The 18,452-nt window shown below is 44.0% G+C and overlaps 1 protein-coding gene across 2 annotated transcripts in view; it reads right to left on the bottom strand.

Annotated features, from left to right (window-relative positions):
• Positions 1-18,452, bottom strand: part of METTL25 (methyltransferase like 25) — a 112,740-nt gene that overhangs the window by 87,378 nt on the left and 6,910 nt on the right. For both annotated transcript variants that reach the window (XM_005279091.5, XM_042850882.2), the window contains exon 2: positions 4,267-4,431. In XM_005279091.5, coding sequence (XP_005279148.2) covers positions 4,267-4,431 — 165 coding nt within the window. The remainder of the gene's footprint in view (positions 1-4,266; positions 4,432-18,452) is intronic.

Here is an 18,452-nt window from a genome sequence, read left to right as displayed (position 1 = left end):
CTTTTCCTGTCTACCTGGTCAGTGCATCTGAGTTGAGAGTGCTGTCCAGAGCGGTCACAATGAAGCACTGTGGGATACCTCCCGGAGGCCAATAACGTCGAATTCCGTCCACACTACCCCAATTCCGCAAAGGCCGATTTTATCACTAATCCCCTCGTCGGAGGTGATGTAAAGAAACCGGTTTAAAGGGCCCTTTATGTCGAAAGAAAGGGCTTCGTTGTGTGAACGTGTCCAGGCTTAATTCGATTTAACGCTGCTAAAGTCGACCTAAACTCGTAGTGTAGAACAGGCCAAAGACTGGGTCAGGCCTGGCTCTATGGCTGCGCTGCCCCAGGAGCTCACAGCCCCGCTGCTGAGAGCATTGCGCCGGCGGCGGAGCGAGCGAGCTGAGGCTTCGGGCGAGGGGGAACAGCGGGGGAGGGGCCAGGGGCTAGCCTCCCGGGCCAGGAGCTCAGGGGCCAGGCAGGATGGTCCCGTGGGCCAGATGCGGTCCGCGGGCTGTAGTTTGCCCACCCCTGCTCTAGACTGTAAGCTCTTTGGGTGTAAGGAGCTGTTATTTGTTTGGAAAACGGCACTAATTGTACAATGCAATATACATCTACAACTCCTACCTCAGTAATTAACAGACATATATTATTCCTCATATAGGTCAACTGAATTGCATGTTTAAGATAGGACATTTTGTAAAGTTCTCCTTAAAGAGTTTCCTGGGCACTGTTCTGATAGGGGGAAGGATTTGTACGCCCTCACCTCCTGTGGAAAATGCCGAGGGTTTGACTCTTGCAACCAGTAGATGTCTATGTTCCTAAAGGAACTTCAGGATCCAAACAGGCTAGGTCCATCTACACAGAGGCCATGTGCCTGTATACCAGCTTCTACTCTTGGTCAGCACAGCTTCTGCAGGAGCCAGGTTGATGGTGGAATTCCCTGCTGTGTTGGCTGATGAACCAGAACCTCTGCTAAAGATGGGTTTTGTGGAGATCAAAGCATGGAGGAGAAAAGTGGGTAAATTTATACTGACTAGGGCAGCATTAATTTGTGGAGGGTAAAATGACGGCTCTGGGTCCATTTCTCCGGCATGCCTCCCTTCCTACATTCAGACCCTAATCTACTACCAAGAGGAATTCCCCTGTTCCAAATCCCCTCTCTGGACCAGGATCTTTTACATTCCATACCCTTAGGTCAGGGAAGCTGGAGATCTGATATGGCTCACAATAAGCTATGCCAGGAAGCACGAGGCTAAGACCTGGATTCAGAATTACACTCTAAATGGCCCTGTCCGCACTATAATTTTTAAGCCCTATTAAAGATTTAAGGATGGGATTTTCAAAAGCACTTTAATGATCTGGTGTGCTCCTTTTCAAACAACCCACCCTAAAAGTTGTTACTATTATGTGCATTCATATTACAAAGTTTTAAAATTATTTCACAGGTTTGAGAACTCTGGAGGTGTTTGTGTCTCTCAAACATCTTTTTCTTATGACAAGGAACATTACAAAAGATACTGGAACAATAAATGGAATCATGCTAAAAAATAATTTTGCATAATATAATTGACATTTTTCCTTTGTATGTAAAGCCCTCTTTAAAGATTCCAATTTGTTCCTGAACATTTCACATAGAATAGCAAATGTGCATCTTTCCTGAAATACAGGAATGAGTCCAGGAAAGTCTAAAAGAAGATTAAAGATCCCAGTTTTCACACAAAAAGTCCCATATTACAAATCTGAAGCTTGGTACTTTGCCTCAACCAGATGACTGCCAGGCAATTCATTTAGATTAAGGAGTCTTCATTGACTTGTGGGCAACTCTATACAAAGGACTCAAATAATAGTAAAATAGTTCAATACATGAAATATTTGTAATATTTCCTATATTGCAATAAAGCACAGGACTACAATTACTATATTACAATCACAGAGCTCATTTACAGTGTATAGAAAACAATTATTTGGTCTCTATCCTTTAATGTAGATGTTCAGTTCTGTACAGACATAAGGAAGAAAGACGCTTGATATATGGCGGGGGGGAAGCTGATCCAAATGCTGGGGACAGCGGCAAAAAAAGGATACAAAGTCAAGAGTGGGAGAAGCAGGGGAAAAATACATTAATTAGAGAGAATTAAGCATAGTGCAGGGCCTGAGAGAGCATGGAAAAGGAAAAAAGAGCAAAGATGCAAGCAAAATAAGAGCTGTACATATACAACCAGAAAGACAAGGACAAAGGGCTTCAGTTGGATGCAAGAAGGAAGAGAAGCTAGTGAAGGTAGTCAGGGAGGGGGACTGACATGGTCATAGCACCAGAAGAGGAAGATGATTTTAGCTGTAACGTTTTGGATAGTCTGGAGAGATGAAAGACAGAGAAGTCGGACAGAAAAGATCACAGCAGTAAATGGAATAAATAGCCAACCCCCATTATTAAGATGGTGAAGAAGAAGGGACTTCAGAGTTTAAATACAATGTACAGAGTGATGCAAATTAGAAAACAAAGGTAGGAGAGCACTGAGAGCCTGGATGTGAGCAGTTAATGAGAAGTGTCAAACACAATGCCAAAATTGTGAGCCTTCGGGAGGGAATGGATAGTGCACTTGAAAATGATTGGGGTGAAAGGCAAGTAAAGAAGAAAGGACAATTTATGATCTGTTAAAACAAGATCAATCCGGTGCAAACTCCAGTGCACCTTTCATGCCGCTTTAATTCAATATAAATAACTGCAGTTAATGGACAGACTCCAGATTTATACCAGCGCACCTGAGATCAGACTCTAGCCCAAGTAAAGAAATGGGGAATAAGGAAGATCAGTTCCTTTTGTGGTGTCAATCCTGTCTTTAAGGCTCCAATCCAGCAACGCACTTAACCATGTGCTTAACTTTGAGCACAAGAGTAATACCATGTTTTCAAGTTATGTTAAGCTCTGATACACTTAAGATGTGCCTAACTTTAAGGTGCAGTAGTAGTCACATGAAAACTAATCTGACTACTCACACTGTTAACTTTAAGCACATATTTTATTTGTAGATATAGACTGTTCCTATATGTCTGATGTTCCTGGGCCACCACAAAGTAGTTGCGCAGAATGCCTCAGAACATACATGCTCAAATGAAATTTTAAAGTAAAAGCTTCTTTGCCACAGGAATATGTGGTTGAGTGCCCAGCATGGGCTCAGTTAATCAAGGGAGAAAGTCCAACAGGCACTTACATTCTTTCTCGTGTAAACTGTCATAGTGGTCCCACGTTTGTCAGGGAGGGCAAGGAGAATGTGCGATTTTCCCACACTATATATGAAGTTCCAAAATGAGCAAGACTATATTAAGGAGTGCTAAAAAGTCTTAGCAGATGTCTACTGGGCATGCTGTAAAGGGATCTTAAATCACTTAATTTTTTTTTTAATTCCCAAATGGCCCTACTACGGTAGGGGCTATACAAACACTTAAGACGACACAGTTCCAGACTCAAAAAATCTATTCACATGCACCATTGTCTGCACCTTCTGGGTTTTCTGTATAAGTCTCTTATTTGAATACAGACCTAGACCCATCAGTATCTGCTAAGGTGAATCCCTGTAACCATGTGTAATCCCATTGATTTGATGAAAATTCAAGGTCCTTGTCTACTTCTTCAGATAGGAGACGAGATAACAGCTTGAGGTGATACAGCTGAAAGCCATCCTAGTGAAGTCTTTAACAAGACCAAAAATACCAATCAAAACTTAAAAAGAACAGGAGTACTTGTGGCACCTTAGAGACTAACAAATTTATTGGAGCATAAGCTTTCGTGGACTACAGCCCACTTCTTCAGATGCATATACATTCTATATGCATCCGAAGAAGTGGGCTGTAGTCCACGAAAGCTTATGCTCTAATAAATTTGTTAGTCTCTAAGGTGCCACAAGTATTCCTGTTCTTTTTGCGGATACAGACTAACACGGCTGCTACTCTGAAACCAATCAAAACTTACTCTCCTCAGGGAGAAACAATAAGGGAATAGAACTAGATATCTGCCTAAGTACTGAACCGTGACTAATTCCCTTCTGTCTGCCTTCCTAGCTAGCCCCTTCTAAGGCTCAGTCTTAAAAACATCTACAGGCATGGGAGTGCAGTGACGCCTTTTATTCAAATTTCAGGGTGAAAAAAATCATATAAATCTGTGCACTGGAGTAAATAGCTAATAATAAAAGTAAATTGAGCAGTAAAGCAAGAGACTCATCTAATCTAAACCACAGCGCCTGCTGAGAATTTTTGTAAGATAAAATAAATTCCAATATACCACATCTCTCATGTTGCTTTCCACTCAGTGCTCCAAGCATCTGGTCTAATGGGGTACACACTTCAAGGCTTGGCAAGGAATGGTATTTAGCAGCGAGAGCAAAGAACTGCACGTTGACCAGCTTCTGAGAATTTTCACAGAACACGTTGGAAAACTTGCAGTTATCTGTGTGGAAAGTGGAGGGAAAAATTACATGTTAACAATAATTAACAATGAAATTGCTCTTCTACTCTTGACTGGAGAACAATAAACAATAAACAAAAAGTACAAAAGATTATTAATATTTTGCTCTTTAGAACTGGACAACTCATTATATTTCTTCACATTTAAATTTTCCTTACAGAATTTAGGCCAAATTCTGCACTCAGTTACACTAATATAAATCTGGGGTAAATCCACTCACTGCGGCAGAGCTACTTCAAAGACAGAAGAATTTGGCTAAAGTGTCATCCCTGCTCTCTTGTTTAATCTCTTGCCTGCTATGAATGCCCTCTCTCTCTTTCTCTCTCAGCACTGTGTATTACTGGACTCTGAACCCTAATTAATTTTTTTCTTCCCAAGTCGATTCCCAGAGACAACATTTTAATATCAGTGAAGAAATATAATCATTAAATTTACAAACTGTACAGACTTACAATCATTACATTTATAAACTTTCTCAGCTGCTCTATAACTCTGAATTTCCAGTAAGAAATACATTCACCCCAAACTCTAGGTATGATTCTAACTTAGGTTCCCAATTGTCAATGCACCCGAACAAAACATTTTGTTTGTTGGCAACATCTAACTCATTCAAAGGAGGGCTGAAAAGGTGGCAAATTTTCAAATGATTTTAAAACACGACCTGGAAATAATAACTGACACTGAATTAGAAAATACTGTAGGCTTCAAATTAACCTTTAAAAAAAGAAGTTAAATTATATTTAAACAACAAACAGAACACAGGCAATCTCTCACTTTTTGTTCTGTGTTTGCACATCGCCTAGCACAATGAGATACTGGTCATAGAATCATAGAATATCAGGGTTGGAAGAGACCTCAGGAGGTCATCTAGTTCAACCCCCCTGCTCAAAGCGCCACGATAATACAAATAATTGTAATAATAACAAACTATAAAAGTTGTTCATAGTGGTCAATGTCTAGAAACAGTACATCTTGCAAAGAAGACAGACAACAAGCTTCCTTCATGATATAACAATCATCGCTCTGAATATCAGCCTGCAATGATCTGCCCTATGAGTTGTCCCTCTTTTACCTTAAAAAAATCTTCACCTCCAGGACTCTATCAGCCAACATATTGAGAATCCGAATGCTGTTACTCTCAGGTTTTCTGTGCAGTAAAAAACAACTCTTACATTAGGAAAAGTTATTTATGGCCATTAAAATTCTAATTTTTAAAATAAAAGTACTCTGCTACCATTGTTCTAGGTCCTAAAGAATTTTACTACCATTAAAAAAATAGCTACTAAAAGCTCTAGAGAGTCCTTTTCATACTGTTTTCTATATTTTCCCAAGATAATTTATACAGCGAAATACAGAAAAGAGAATATGAAAGGGATCTCTAGAGCTTGTAGTAGCTATTGTCTTTTATTTATTTTAATGGTAATAAAACTCTCTACTTAAATGAATGAACTTCAGATCATAGTCCAAATAAGGGTGTATGTGAAGACTCCATTTGGGCTCTGATCCACGCCCTGTGATATCAGCAGTCGTCTTCTCATTGTAAGAGAAAGGCATAGAGCAGGGGTCGGCAACGTTCGGCACGCGGCTCGCCAGGGTAAGCACCCTGGCGGGCCGGGCCAGTTTATTTACCTGCTGACGCGGCAGGTTCGGCCGATCGCGGCCTCCACTGGCCGCGGTTCGCCGTCCCGGGCCAATGGGGGCGGCGGGAAGCGGCGCGGGCCAAGGGATGTGCTGGCCGCGGCTTCCCGCCACCCCCATTGGCCCGGGACGGCGAACCGCGGCCAGTGGGGGCCACGATCGGCCGAACCTGCCGCGTCAGCAGGTAAATAAACTGGCCCGGCCCGCCAGGGTGCTTATCCTGGCGAGCCGCGTGCCGAACGTTGCCGACCCCGGCATAGAGTATGTAGGTGCTGTGCCATTTTTTCTACTTACCTTTGCTAGCACACCTCATGCTGGATGTGCAAATAATGGATAATAGGCAGGGGTGCTAGCACCATATTAAAGTTGCATGACACTTCTCATTACAAGACCCTATTTTCAGTTCCTTATAACTTTGCCAAACTTTAACCGTTTCAGCTGAAATTTTCTGTGCCAGGTGTCTACCTCAGGTGAATATATTTTCATTTCAGCTGGAAAAAATTGCAGCAATTTCCAAGAACAGAGCTAGGGCAAAATGCATTGACATGCTCATATTAAGAAATTCTGGCAACCTTTTTCTTCAAATAAGCACCCATGCTTTGGATTATGGACTACAAATTTTAGATAGCCTTTGTGTCAGGGATGTGCCTTTGGCTGTGCCAGTAAAAATTTGCCCAAGTTACAAACCTATGAAAAAAATCGCAATGTGCACATGCTCAGTAGAGATTTCCTGCAGCTTAACAGTTAAAATCTCCAAAAATTCCATTTACACTTTGCATGCTCCAGCCTCTGACAGCTTTTAGTGATGATCAGACTGTGCATGTGCCATCCCCACAGAGCAACAGCATGCTCCAGTCTAGGGTTATGGGGGCTCAGAAGGACTTCCTCTGTAAAGGCCTCTCTCAGCTGCTCTGGGGTGAGGCAAGGCACTGGAACTGACAGCAGGGAACCTCTCTCTCTTGTGCTCTCAATTACTTCTTTGCTGGCACCCAGGCAGTGTTGAGTAGGAACTCATTTGATTTGACTGTAGAGAGGACAAAAGCTGGACCAAGCGGGAGAAAAAAGAGTAGACTGGGATAGGGAGTATGGAAAGACTGGGACTGGTGGGGAAGGGGGTAACTGTGACAGGGAGTGGGAAGTAGGGAGATTGGAACTAGTTGAGCAAGGAGACTCGGTGCCTGTGGGCAGGGTGAGGGTGGGGAGAACTGGGACTAGGGCAAAGACCCTTAGAATGGAGAGACAGAACAGATAAGGGGCAAGGGGAATGAGTCTAGGGGCTTGTCTATACTTACGCGCTGGTTCGGCGGCAGGCAATCGAACTTCTGGGTTCGATTTATCGCATCTTGTCTGGACGCGATAAATCGAACTCAGAAGTGCTCCCCGTCGACTACGGTAATCCTGCTCGCCGCGAGGAGTACGCGGAGTTGACAGGGGAGCCTGCCTGCCGGGTCTGGACCGCAGTAAGTTCGAACTAAGGTACGTCGACTTCAGCTACATTATTCACGTAGCTGAAGTTGCGTACCTTAGTTCGATTTGGGGGTTTAGTGTAGACCAAGCCTAGGTAGTTACAGACAACAGTCCTGTGACAAGGAAGCAGGAGTGGGGAAGAGACAGGATTGGGAGCATGACATATTGGTGGGGATGGCGCAGAAGGAGTCAAGCTTGGTGGAAAACGGGCAGGAGTGTCTGTGCCCTCTAAGGAACACTCCCCTCCAATGCATTGAGTGGAACACAAGATTTCTGAGCCTCAGCATTTCTCTGCTGTTAACAAATATCTGTAAAAACCATTAGCAAAGTGCGTATCTCATCCCCCTCTAGTGCTGGTCCACATAGAGCACCATAACCTACTACTGCTACCAGTTATTCAATTAGCTCAAGTGGCAGAGGTCTGTGCTGTAGATCTAAAGGTTCCGACTTTGCTGACGAACCATGTGGGTGTCAATATAATGCCACATGATGAAATTTCTGTTTCTTCAGTTTGCTTTATTAAAACCGAGGAAATTATACACAAAGAACTGTTAAAAGGTTGCAAAGTTAAGCATTCAAAAGTTAGGAATTGCCATAATTAAGGATGCCTGTGCACATATTCCACTGTGTGTATGCATTATGATACAGTCCTTAATTACATGTATACATATTATTTTTTCCCAGGACTCCGCCTCATTCAGTGTACATGCTGCTTTGGGGGTGAATCAAGGTTGTGTAATAAAGGAAAATGCTGTCCGTAGAACTCTTGTCCCATTTGTGTCAGAATTTGGAAGGTGTGTAGTGAACAAGACTGAGAACTACAGGAAAAGAAAGGAGAGCCTCACTGTTAAGACACTGAATACTGCACTAGAGTTCCTGTGTGATGCTAGGTAAGTCACCTAATCTAAAATTTCACAGGTCATAAGTATACGTTCTTTATTTTCTGGGTCTCGACTTGATACCCTGGGATCTGATTTGCAGAACTGTTGAGCATTCATAACTGTTAATGGGAGCTGTGCTTTGAACATATAAAGTGCTATATTATGCTAAGTACTCTGAAAAACTCAGGTCCTAGGTGTCTCAAACTGGGCACCTACACTCAAAATGTTTGAGTTTATTCTATGTCTCAAGTCCATCTGTAAAACGGGGACTATGACAACCCCCTTTCCTCACAGAGTCATTGCGAAGATAAACTGTGAAGAACTCATATATTAGATAGTGATGAGCACCAAATAAAAGCCCATGAGGAAATTAATAATTCTGTCTGCAAAGTAAAGTTTGAATGGTACAGAAAACAAGGCATAGTTCCACATGCTAAACAATAAGAAGAAACAAAAAATTGATAGCTGCTCATTCAGTGAGCACCATACAGCCTGTGCACTGAATGAGGTGGGGGTCCTGAGGAAAAATAATATATGTGATCATGAAATTAAGGACTGTACTATAAATTAAGGATATGATTTAGTCAAGGAGGTCACGGATTCTGTGACTTTACTAGACCTCCACGACTTCTTTGGCTTCAGCTGTCAGTAGCTATAGCTGGGGCTGTGCCACCCTCCGCCGTGGCCGGAGCTGTGTGCCCCCCGCACACGGCTGGGGCTGTTCTCCCCCCCCGCCGTGGCTGCACCCAGGGCCGGATGCCCCCCGCCGTGGCTGTGCGTGCCCCCTTGTGGATGCCACTGGGCGTGTGCCCACCCCATGGTGATGGGGCTCAGGCTGTCAGTCCACCCACCTCTCGCGGCAGGGCACAGGCTCTCAGTCCCCTCAATGGAGCTCCAGCTGTCACTTCTCCCCCGACTCCTCCCCGCTTGGTTATTTTTAGTAAAAGTCACAGACAGTCATGGCTCTCAGGAATTTTTGTTTAGTGCCCATGACCTTTTACTAAAAATAACCATGACAAAATCTTAACCTTAACTATAATTTATACACACAAGAAGGCCAAATTAAGGTTTTGCAGGAAACCTTAATTTTGGCATTTTCTAACTTCTGAGTGCTTATCTTTGCAAATTTAAGAAACTTCCTTTAATGTAATGGGTTGTATGTGTAATTATATATAGATTCCAATAGTATTCCTCATAAGAAGTTCGTTACAAAGGGACATAAACAAAAGTGCTAAGCAGAAAAATGTACCTAACTTTCTTGATAGTTCCATGATGAACTGTTTATTTTCAAGATGTTATGCAAATATTTTCCCCACACCCATTCATTATCAGTCATTAATTAATGTTTGTACAGCACTTTGAAAATGTAACATGCTAAATAAACATTAATTATCATTATAACTAAAAGTTATATTATAAAAAATAAATCTATCATTTTACTAGAAGTTGCATAGTAAACAGCACAAGCACTACAATAAGGGTGAGCATATGTGCACTGTTTGGTGAACACATGCCTAGAAGTCTTGAGTCCGCTTTACAACAACATTAGCGGCAAAAAATAGAATTTTGAACAAATCTAATATAATCCATCAAATTCAAGAGACAAAAGCTTTAAAGAAAAACTTCAATTATTTGTTGTAATCCTTTTATTTTAGATTAGACAAATATCTTTTAATAAAGGCCAGATTTTGCTACTCTTCTCTCACCCTGAACAATACCTTACTATGGACTTAAATGCCATGACCTTTGAGTCGAGGACAACACATAGTTGTGCTGCCCCTGGAGTTTACTGGAAGGCAGACTGTGAATCAAACTCATAAACTGCCTTGGTCTCATGGGTAATGCTGGCACCAGGTTTATACCTGACACAGCATTCTTCCCGTGGCACCCAGAGACAGCCACCCTGACCTGCTCCACTCACCTATACAAGGGGAGGATGTAGCATTCCTGCAGAGGCCATTCGCCTTACTGAACTGCTACTCACAATCTGTAAGCCCCCTTACTTCCTTGCATGACCGCACAAGTCATGCCACAATTTGATCCACTGAAAGCAGTTCCATTGATTTCAATAGTTTTACTTGTGGAGCAAGGTACTCCCAAGACATGACTACAGGTGGCAATATGTGGCCCTAGTAAGAATAAATATTTTGACAGGCTATAACCAGACTATCCACTTTTAAATTGTTTCAGTAGCTGTCCTTATAATTTTTATTCTTTATTTTTCTACTTCAAAATTGAAGAGTGATTTTTGCATTACATAAATGACTTTGCTTGTTTTGTATTACTGAGATAAATCAGTGATCCAATCATTTGCAAATAACAAAACTTTATGCAAGATGCTGATATAGTCTGAAACAAGAAAACAGGAACACGAACATATAGAAATACCGAAACAACGTAAGGAAGAATGCCAAAGGTTCACTTAAAAAAAAAAAAAGTCAATGCAAGTTTGTTTGTTTTTTACAGGAAGAAGGGGAAATTAGATTTGTGCATTCTGAAATCACAGAGGGGAAATAAAGACTCCTTCTGATACCTTCTGTCAAGGCTGTATCCCTACTTTGAACTTTAGGGTACAAATGTAGGGGCCTGCATGAAAACTTCTAAGCTTAAGTACCAGCTTAAGTCTGGTCCGCTGCCACCATCCCAATGGATTCCCTCCCTGGGAAGCCTTGAGAAACCTTTCACCAATTCCCTGGTGAATACAGATCCAAACCCCTTGGATCTTAAAACAAGGAGAAATTAACCATTCCCCTCCTTCTTCCCACCAACTCCTGGTGAATACAGATCCAACCCCCTTGGATCTAAAACAAGGAGAAATTAACCATTCCCCTCCTTCCTCCCACCAACTCCTGGTAAATCAAGATCCAAACCCCTTGGATCTTAAAACAAGGAAAAATCAATCAGGTTCTTAAAAAGAAGGCTTTTAATTAAAGAAAAAGGTAAAAATCATCTCTGTAAAATCAGTATGGAAAATAACTTTACAGGGTAATCAAACTTAAAGAGCTCAGAGGACTCCCCTCTAGTCTTAGGTTCAAAGTACAGCAAACAAAGATAAACACTCTAGTAAAAGGTACATTTACAAGTTGAGAAAACAAAGTAAAACTAAGACGCCTTGCCTGGCTTTTTACTTACAAGTTTGAAATAGGAGAGACTTGTTTAGAAAGATGTGGAGAACCTGGATTGATGTCTGGTCCCTCTCAGTCCCAAGAGAGGGAACGCACTCCCAAACAAAGCACACAAACAAAAGCCTCCCCCCCCCCCCCAAAGATTTGAAAGTATCTTGTCCCCTTATTGGTCCTTTAGGTCAGATGCCAGCCAGGTTACCTGAGCTTCTTAACCCTTTACAGGAAAAAGGATTTTGGAGCCTCTGGCCAGGAGGGATTTTATAGTACTGTACACAGGACAGCTGTTACCCTTCCCTTTATAGTTATGACACGCCCCCCAAATCACAGATAGTATTGGACATTCGGTTCTACACTGGCTGTGATTTCTTCCTGGAGTTCTAGGAGAAAACAGAGTTAATAAGACACATGTACCTTTAGACATACTACTGATTATATAAAAACTAACAATATGTTTCATTCCAAGAACAATTGTTAACCAGTTAACTCTGGGAAACTTTCCCGGGAGAGTGCATCAGCCACTTTCTTAGAAGCTCCCGAAATGTGTTGTATTTCAAAATCAAAATCTTGGAGAGCTAAACTCCACCGAAGAAGTTTTTTGTTATTTCCCTTGGCGGTATGAAGCCACTGTAGCGCAGCATGGTCTGTTTGTAGTTGGAAACGCCGTCCCCAAACATATGGGTGTAGCTTTTCCAGCGCATACACAATGGCGTAGCATTCCTTTTCGCTGATTGACCAGTGGCTTTCCCTCTCAGACGGTTTCTTGCTGAGAAACACGACAGGATGGAATTCTTGATCCGGTCCTTCCTGCATTAAAACTGCTCCCACGCCTCGCTCGGACACATCTGTGGTTACTAGGAACGGTTTGTCAAAGTCTGGGGCCCTTAGCACAGGGTCAGACATGAGTGTTGCCTTAAGCTGGTTAAAGGCCTTTTGACACTCATCAGTCCACTGAACTGCATTTGGCTGTTTCTTTCTGGTTAGGTCTGTCAGCGGGACGGCGATTTGGCTGTAGTGGGGTACAAATCACCTATAATATCCAGCCAAGCCTAAGAAGGATTGGACCTGTTTCTTAGACTTTGGAACCGGCCACTTTTGGATAGCATCCACTTTGGCCTGTAGGGGATTTATAGTTCCTCGACCCACCTGGTGCCCCAGGTAAGTCACTCTGTTTTGGCCTATTTGACACTTTTTAGCCTTAACAGTTAGTCCTGCCTGCTGGATGCGCTCGAAGACTTTTTCCAGGTGCTCCAGGTGCTCTGCCCATGAATCAGAAAAAATGGCCACATCATCGAGGTAGGCAACTGCAGATTCTCCCAATCCCGCTAGGAGACCATCTACAAGACTTTGGAAGGTGGCGGGTGCATTTCGCAACCTGAAAGGGAGTACATTGAATTCATACACCCCTGCCTGGGTGACGAAGGCTGCCCTTTCCTTAGTGGGTTCATCTAGTGGTACTTGCCAGTACCCCTTGGTTAAGTCTAAAGTAGAGATGAATTGGGCATGTCCCAATTTCTTCAATAGCTCATCTGTGCGTGGCATTGGATAGTTATGAGGACGAGTTACAGCATTTAGCTTACGGTAGTCCACGCAAAAGCGTATTTCCCCATCTGGTTTGGGAACTAGAACCACTGGAGATGTCCATGCACTATTAGAGGGGCGGATTATACCCATCTGTAGCATGTCCTGGATCTCCCTTTGTATAGCAGTTTTGGCATGAGGTGACTCCCGGTAGGGTGGGGTTCTAATTGGGTGAGCATTACCTGTGTCAACGGAGTAGTATGCCCGTTCGGTCCGTCCTGGAGTGGCTGAGAAAATTGGTGCAAAGCTTGTGCACAGCTCCTTGATCTGCTGTCGCTGCAGACGTCCAAGGGTCGTGGAGAGGTTCACCTCTTCTATGCCACCATCCTTTTTTCCTTCGTAGTAGACACCTTCAGGCCACTCCGCGTCATCTGTTTCCTGGGCTGTAAACTGGCAAACGTTTAATTCTTTGGAATAAAAGGGCTTAAGAGAATTAACATGGTATATCTTAGGCTTTATGTTGGAGGTCGGGGAGGCTATGAGATTGTTAACAGTTCCTAGGCGCTCCTGGACCGTGAATGGTCCTTCCCACGACGCTTCCATTTTATGGGCCTGGAGCGCCTTTAAGACCATGACTTGATCTCCTACTTTGAAGGACCGTTCTCTGGAATGTTCATCATACCAGGACTTTTGCTCTTCCTGTGCATTCTTTAGGTTTTCTTTAGCAAGGGCTAAAGAGTGTCGGAGGGTGCTTTGTAGGTTGCTTACAAAGTCTAGAATGTTAGTTCCTGGAGAAGGCGTAAACCCCTCCCATTGCTGCTTCACCAACTGTAATGGCCCCTTAATCTCGCGGCCATACACAAGTTCAAATGGTGAAAACCCTAAACTGGGATGTGGTACAGCCCTGTAGGCGAAAAGCAACTGCTGCAACACTAGGTCCCAATCATTGGACTGTTCATTTACGAATTTACGTATTATGGCCCCCAAAGTTCCATTAAACCTCTCCACCTGGCCATTGGTTTCATGGTGGTAAAGGGTGGCAACCAAGTGATTCACCCCATGAGCTTCCCACAGGTTTTCCATGGTCCCTGCCAGGAAATTAGTTCCCGAATCTGTAAGGATGTCGGAGGGCCAACCTACCCTGGCAAAAATGTCTGTTAATGCCTGGCACACACTTTTAGCCCTGGTGTTGCTTAAGGGTACTGCTTCCGGCCATCGGGTAGCAAAATCCATGAAAGTCAGTACGTACTGCTTTCCTCTGGGTGTCTTCTTTGGGAAAGGACCCAGAATATCCACAGCTACTCGCTGAAATGGAACCTCAATTATGGGTAGTGGCTGGAGTGGGGCTTTAACCTGGTCTTGGGGCTTTCCCACTCGTTGGCACACCTCACAAGACCAGACATAATTAGCAACGTCCTTGCCCATTCCCTCCCAGTGGAAGGACTTCCCCAACCGGTCTTTGGTTCTGTTCACCCCAGAATGGTGAACTGGGATGATCATGGGCTAAGCTCAAGAGCTTTACCCGATACTTAGTGGGAACTACCAACTGTCTTTGAGGATGCCAGTCGTCCTGGTGCCCACCAGAAAGAGTCTCCTCGTATAAAAGTCCTTGTTCTACAACAAACCGGGATCGGTTAGAAGAGCTGAGAGGCGGTGGGGTGCTCCGCTCCGCCGCCCAAGCTTTCTGAAGGCTGTCATCTGCTTCCTGCTCGGCCTGGAACTGTTCCCTTGATGCTGGAGACATCAGTTCCTCCTTGGACTGTGGACTGGAGCTTGGTCCCTCTGGAAGCGATGCAGGTGCTGGGGCTGTTTCCATTGACTGTGAACCGCTGTCCGCTGGTGCACTATGTGGTATCTCAGGCTCTGGCTGAGCCTCTTGGGTAGGGTTATTTGCTGCTTCCACCAGGTCAGGCTCGCTGGTGCCCTCTGGCGTTGAAGTTGTAGACGGGTTTGCAAGCGCTGGACTCAGTGCTGGCAATGGTTCTGGTGCTGGTTGCGTTGCCAGTTCCGGTTCTGGGACTGGTTTTGGCTGGGTCTCTGGGATTGGATCCACTACGGCTGTTGCAGTCGTTGGCAGGGGATCCGGTTCCACCACCGTTGTTTGGGTCTCTGGTAACACAGACGGGGCCCTGGTGGACGGCTCAGGAACAGGGATGGGGGTGAAAGCTTGCTTAGCCTGGCTGCGGGTGACTATTCCCACCCTCTTGGCTAGCTTCACATGGTTGGCCAAGTCTTCCCCCAGCAGCATGGGAATGGGATAATTGTCATAGACTGCAAAAGTCCACATTCCTGACCAGCCCTTGTACTGGACATGCAACGTGGCTGTAGGCAAGGTTACAGACTGTGACACGAAGGGTTGAATTGTCACTGGAGCCTCCAGGTTGATGAGTTTGGGGTCCACTAGGGATTGGTGGATAGTTGACACTTGTGCACCAGTGTTCCTCCAAGCGATAACCTTCTTTCCGCCCACTCTCAAGGTTTCCCTTCGCTCCGAGGGTATGAGAGAGGCATCTGGGTCTGGGGATCTTTGGTGTGATTGGGGTGTAATGAACTGTAATCGGTTGGGGTTCTTGGGGCAGTGATCCTTTATATGTCCCAGTTCATTACATTTAAAACATCGCCCTGCTAAGGTATCACCGGGGCGATGTTGGTTGGTGGAGACTGGTGTGGTGGGGTGAGAAGGCGTCTGGGGTTTCCCTTGGGATGTGGGTGGGGCCTTGGGTTGTCCCCGGTGGTAAGGTTTTGTTTCGGCTTGCCCCTTCTGATATTTGCTCCAACTGCTACTAGTTTTTTTCTTTTCTGCCACCTCCACCCATTTGACTCCAATCTCCCCCGCCTCGGTTACAGTTTTGGGCTTCCTATCTAGGATGTACCTTTCTATTTCCTCAGGAACACCCTCTAAAAACTGCTCCATTTGCATTAGGAAGGGCAACTCTTCCGTAGATTTAACATTTGCTCCTGATATCCAGGCATCCCAATTTTTCCCAATGTAGTAGGCATGTAAGGTAAATGACACATCGGGTTTCCACTTTAGGGCTCTGAACCGCCGACGGGCATGCTCAGGTGTTAGCCCCATTCTGATTCTGGCCTTGTTTTTAAAAAGTTCATAACTGTTCATGTGTTCCTTAGGCATTTCAGCCGCCACCTCTGCTAAGGGTCCACTGAGCTGCGGCCTCAGCTCTACCATGTACTGGTCTGGAATGATGCTGTATCCAAGGCAGGCCCTTTCAAAATTTTCTAAGAAGGTCTCAGAATCATCGCCTGCCTTGTAGGTGGGGAATTTTCTGGGATGGGAAGTGGTACCTGGAGGGGGGTTGTTAGGATTGGCTGGTGCATCCTGCCTAGCCTTTGCTACTTCCAGTTCATGCTTCCTTTCTTTTTCTCTCTCCTCCATCTCTTTTTCTTTCAGCTCCATAGTTCTCTTGTGAGCCTCCTCTTTGACTTTTTCCAGCTCCATCTCTCTTTCATGGGCCTCCTTTTTGGCTCTCTCTTCTCTTGCTCTCTGCTCTGTCTCGAGTTTTGTTAATTGAAGCAGTCTCTGATGTTTTCTTTCATTTTCTTCGGCTTCTAGTTTGGCCAGTTCTATTTTTTTAGCTACTTCTTTGATAGTCATTTTCCTGTTTTCTTGTGCTGGGTCACCCCCTCTGCAGTTGACTGAAACTGGGAAGCTCTCAGCTCTGGCTGCTGCTGAGTTAACAGAGACTTTCTAACTAGCTACTCCCGAGGATGTAAAAAGAAAAAAAAAAACAATTCAGCTTGTAAATTCCTTTTACCAGTCGTTTGTTTGCTCATTAATTGAACACTTCTCTTAACAAAGGACCTTGTTAAAAAAACTTAACACCTCTGCCTTCAGGCAAGGAGAGATAAGATATGCATCTACCTTCAGCTCTGCTTTCCAAGCAGCTAGAAGAAAAAAAAATCTCACTGGCTTTTGGGTTTTAAATGATCCCACCGCTCTACCACCATGTCAAGGCTGTATCCCCACTTTGAACTTTAGGGTACAAATGTAGGGGCCTGCATGAAAACTTCTAAGCTTAACTACCAGCTTAGGTCTGGTCCGCTGCCACCATCCCAATGGATTCCCTCCCTGGGAAGCCTTGAGAAACCTTTCACCAATTCTCTGGTGAATACAGATCCAAACCCCTTGGATCTAAAACAAGGAGAAATTAACCATTCCCCTCCTTCCTCCCACCAACTCCTGGTGAATCAAGATCCAAGCCCCTTGGATCTTAAAACAAGGAAAAATCAATCAGGTTCTTAAAAAGAAGGCTTTTAATTAAAGAAAAAGGTAAAAATCATCTCTGTAAAATCAGTATGGAAAATAACTTTACAGGGTAATCAAACTTAAAGAGCTCAGAGGACTCCCCTCTAGCCTTAGGTTCAAAGTACAGCAAACAAAGATAAACACTCTAGTAAAAGGTACATTTACAAGTTGAGAAAACAAAGTAAAACTAAGACGCCTTGCCTGGCTTTTTACTTACAAGTTTGAAATAGGAGAGACTTGTTTAGAAAAATGTGGAGAACCTGGATTGATGTCTGGTCCCTCTCAGTCCCAAGAGTGAACGCACTCCCAAACAAAGAACAGAAACAAAAGCTTCCCCTCCCCTCCCCAAGATTTGAAAGTATCTCGTCCCCTTATTGGTCCTTTAGGTCAGATACCAGCCAGGTTACCTGAGCTTCTTAACCCTTTACAGGAAAAAGGATTTTGGAGTCTCTGGCCAGGAGGGATTTTATAGTACTGTACCCAGGACAGCTGTTACCCTTCCCTTTATAGTTATGACACCTTCAAATCAAACAAAACAGGACAATCTAATATCAGAAAGGTGAAGTAATCAAACACTTGTTTGCAATGTAATGGATGACTCCTTTACTTCAAAGCTTAGGGAATTATAAAAGGAGCTGGATACCTAAGTACAGACATTTTTCTGCTGGGAAGATGTGCTGGGAGAAACAGTCACAGCTTGAGCTGTTGCAAAACTAATACGTTTATGCTATGTAAAATCTGCAACTATTGTGTAATTAACTTTAGGCCCACCATGAAAATACTTTTGCACAGCAACAAAAGCAGCCATGTATTACCTAACAATCCTTTTGTTTGGTTCCTCTCTGTTTTGTAAAATGTCAGTAAATTCTTACTTTAGTTTAATCTTAACTAAATTGGTTTTATTGTTAAAATAGGGTTACCATACGTCCTCTTTTTCCCGGACATGTCCGGCTTTCCGGCACTCAAACCCCCGTCCGGGGGGAATTGCCAAAAAGCCGAACATGTCCGGGAAAATGGCGGCTCTGCTCCTCCCCTGACTCTTCGGCTCTGTTTAAGAGCCGAGCTGCCCGAGCGATATGGGCTTCAGGCAGCCCCCTTGCCTCCAGACCC

This window comes from Chrysemys picta, chromosome 1 (assembly GCF_011386835.1).
Source record: "Chrysemys picta bellii isolate R12L10 chromosome 1, ASM1138683v2, whole genome shotgun sequence".
Classification (NCBI taxonomy): Eukaryota; Metazoa; Chordata; order Testudines; family Emydidae; genus Chrysemys; species Chrysemys picta.
The sequence above is the reverse complement of the archived record's forward strand: the minus strand, read 5'-3'. Positions and strand labels throughout refer to the sequence as shown.